This window comes from Anolis sagrei, chromosome 6 (genome assembly GCF_037176765.1).
Source record: "Anolis sagrei isolate rAnoSag1 chromosome 6, rAnoSag1.mat, whole genome shotgun sequence".
NCBI lineage: Eukaryota > Metazoa > Chordata > Lepidosauria > Squamata > Dactyloidae > Anolis > Anolis sagrei.
Genome location: NC_090026.1, coordinates 9,990,459 through 9,993,535, shown reverse-complemented (window position 1 = coordinate 9,993,535; position 3,077 = coordinate 9,990,459). Strand labels below are relative to the sequence as shown.

The window sequence follows — 3,077 nt, the reverse complement described above, 5'->3', positions numbered from 1 at the left end:
TTCTCTCATGTCCCCGCATGAGGAGCTGGAGCTGATAGAGGGAGCTCATCTGCCTCTCCCCAGATTCGAACCTGCGACCTGTCGGTCTTCAGTCCTGCCGGCACAGGGGTTTAACCCACTGCGCCACCGGGTATCTCTCATTCATGGGGTCATAATATGTAGACTCAAAAGGAAATAGAAGTGCCAAAGTCAAACACTGTTCTTTTATCTTGACGTGTATGTAAATACAGAAGCAGCTTCCTGTTTAAATTAGAATCCAGCTCTTCTTGACCCAGCTACACCCATTCTGGTGTGTCCCTAACTCCTTTGCAGTCAATCCATTGCAAGACCACAGAAAGAAAGAAAATGATGTTTTGGCTTTGGTTTGCTTTCTTTTTAATTACCTTTAGAGGTATGTTTTCATTTGTCAAATATTGGTTCGCCCTGAATTCCCAGAAATTATTTATTCTAAATTAAATGGGAAGAGTTAACTCATAAAACGTTAATTAACTGAAATGTGGAAAGTCAGGAAAGTCACCAAACAAGCAACTGAAGGAATTAATCTTGAATTAATAAAACAAAGTCTGTTTAATGTGACTTTATTTCAGGTATCCAATCAGAGGTCCTATTGGTGGAATCTGGAGGAAATGTAAGAAGGCCTGGTGATTCCCTCCATCTTTCCTGTCTTGCCTCTGGATTTACTTTCAGTGATTATGGAATGCACTGGGTGAGGCAAACTCCAGCAAAAGGCTTGGAATGGGTAGCATATATTAGCTCAAGCTCAGGTACCATTTACTATTCGGACCAAGTGAAAGGACGATTTACCATCTCCAGGGACAACTCAAATAACCTGCTCTATTTGCAAATGAACAGCCTGAAACCCGAGGACAGTGCTGTTTATTACTGTGCACGAGACACAGTGAGCAAAATGAACCAGAAGCTCTCCAAAAACTCTCTTCTACCTCTAGGAGCTGTCCACATTCACTCAAATGAACCTGGAGAGCTGCCAGTTTGAATGTCATTGAAAAAGAGAAGGAAATCATGCAAATGCCCATCTAGGTATATAGCCTTTATTGGTGATTCCTCAACTGCCACGGAATAGAAGCTCCATGCATTTATACCCATCTGGTAAAAAGTGATCCAATCTCTTTTGGTTTTCAGGAAAACCCCTCAAAACATACGTGACAGTATGATTTCTCTGAGACATTTCTAAAATCGTTATAATTTATGTGCCTGGACCAATCTCCTAAAGATTTCCAGAAGACAGCAGTCCATAGCCAGTCTTAGAACTGTTTTAAAATTACCCGCTTCTTCCGCAGGTGTATGTGAGGCTCCATCAATTGCATTGCTGGCATTTTCCAACTTCACACCTCTTTAAAATGTGAATGTTGGAAACTCAACTATAAAACAAGGCATCAAGTGTAGATGGCATATAAGATTGTTGAATTGATCTTAAGTGGTGATTGACAGAGGCAAACACAGTCCATTTGCCTCGGGTGGTTGCCACAGGTAGATGCAGAAGGGTTAGAGAGAGGGTTTCCCACTAGCATACTACACTAGATGGCCATCTGTCAGGGATGCTTCAATTGTATTTTTTCCTGCATGGCAGGGGGTTGGACTAGACAGCCAATTTGGTCTCTTCCAATTTGACTATTCTATGATTCTGTGATTCTATTAAGCTTAATTCATCTCAAGACAGAAGAACTCTGAACGGAAGCCAGGGACATTTGTCCTTTATTTTTTCATGGATCCTGAACATCCTCACTGAGAAAGACCCACAAAAAAGAGGTGCCATTTTCTCCCACTTAAAGTAATGACTCTTTCCTCTGGCTATTGTAGTACCCCGATGCCCAATTCTGTATCTTCATATATTCTCACTAGTTTTCCACCATTTCTCAGGGTTTTCAATGCATGACGCTTTGAAAAGCTGGTTTTGAATTCTAATGTGTTGACTGAGGATTTTTGCCTCTCCTTTCTGAAAGGTTCCTGATTTGTTACTACCAGACTGAGACTACTGTGGAAAGCTATTCTCTTAGCACAGAGGCACATTTTTAAAATTGAGATATGCAAATAGGGAAGGAGGCTTATTTGCTCTTCAGATCATATATAACTCAAGTTCTAGCCGCTCAGACATTACTGCAGATTCCCTATGCAAAGAAGATTTATTCGGAAACATTCAGTGAACTTTCCCCATAAAATTGACACAAATGTATTCCTGGCATCATTGCATTGTTCTGATAGCCATTTTGGAAGGTATCTTCTCCGCCACTGACATTGGGTTGAGGGTCTCTCTACACCAGGCCTGCACAACCAGATGTTTTGGACTTCAGCTCCCAGAATTACTGACCATTGGACAAGCTGGCTAAGGTTTCTGGAAGTTGAAGGTTGTGCAGGCCTGATCTACACTGCTAATTAATGCAGTTTGACACCACTTTAATTGCCATGACTCAAAACTATGGCATCCTGGAATTTCCAAAGCATAAAAGAAAAAGGAAATTTCTGTTTATGTCATTTTTCTTTCCTTTTGCAGATGTCCAGCTTCAGGCTGTTATAACCCAATCAAAGGCTGAGGTGAAGCAACCAGGAGAGTCAACACGGCTGACCTGCACCATGGACATAGCAGACCAATGGTGGATGTCCTGGCTCCGACAAAAACCTGGGCAGACTCTTGAGTGGCTGATCAGCTACTGGAAATCTTCAGTCACCAATTATTACTCTCCCACCATCCAGGGTCACTTCACAGCCTCAAAAGAGGGCTCCAATTTCTACTTGGAAATGAAGAACTTGAGGGAAGAAGACAGTGCTTTGTATTACTGCACAAGGAGGGAGGCACTGTGAATACCTCTACAGCCAAAAGGTCCAGGAACCACAGATGTCATGTTGCCTTTGGACCACCAGGAGGCATTGATGGAACATAACTGTACTGTAACCTACAGGCAGAACATTTCTTCTCTTGCAGAGCCTGCAACAATGAGCTTCAGTGATAGATCCCCAATCCAGACTGTCTGCAATTCAGTATGACAAATGTTCTCTCTCTCCGGTGGAATTAGTCTGTGATCTTGCGACAGTGCTCAATCAGCTGACTGATATGGTTGGGG

At 42.3% G+C, this 3,077-nt stretch overlaps 1 protein-coding gene across 1 annotated transcript; it reads left to right on the top strand.

Annotated features, from left to right (window-relative positions):
- Window positions 1-301: 301 nt before the first annotated feature.
- LOC137097287 (uncharacterized) lies at window positions 302-2,817 on the top strand. Its single transcript, XM_067469528.1, has 3 exons — window positions 302-391; window positions 588-988; window positions 2,518-2,817. The coding sequence occupies exons 1-3, from the start codon at window positions 346-348 to the stop codon at window positions 2,815-2,817; spliced, it is 747 nt and encodes a 248-aa protein (XP_067325629.1). The 5' UTR covers window positions 302-345.
- The last annotated feature ends 260 nt before the right edge of the window (window positions 2,818-3,077 follow it).

Bases quoted from the DNA above. Each gene is read 5' to 3' on its own strand.
- LOC137097287 (XM_067469528.1), top strand. From the start codon at position 346: ATGATGTTTTGGCTTTGGTTTGCTTTCTTTTTAATTACCTTTAGAG. The intron at 392-587 runs GTATGTTTTCAT...ACTTTATTTCAG, and splicing joins CTTTTTAATTACCTTTAGAG to GTATCCAATCAGAGGTCCTA. The intron at 989-2,517 runs GTTTGAATGTCA...GCAGATGTCCAG, and splicing joins ATGAACCTGGAGAGCTGCCA to CTTCAGGCTGTTATAACCCA.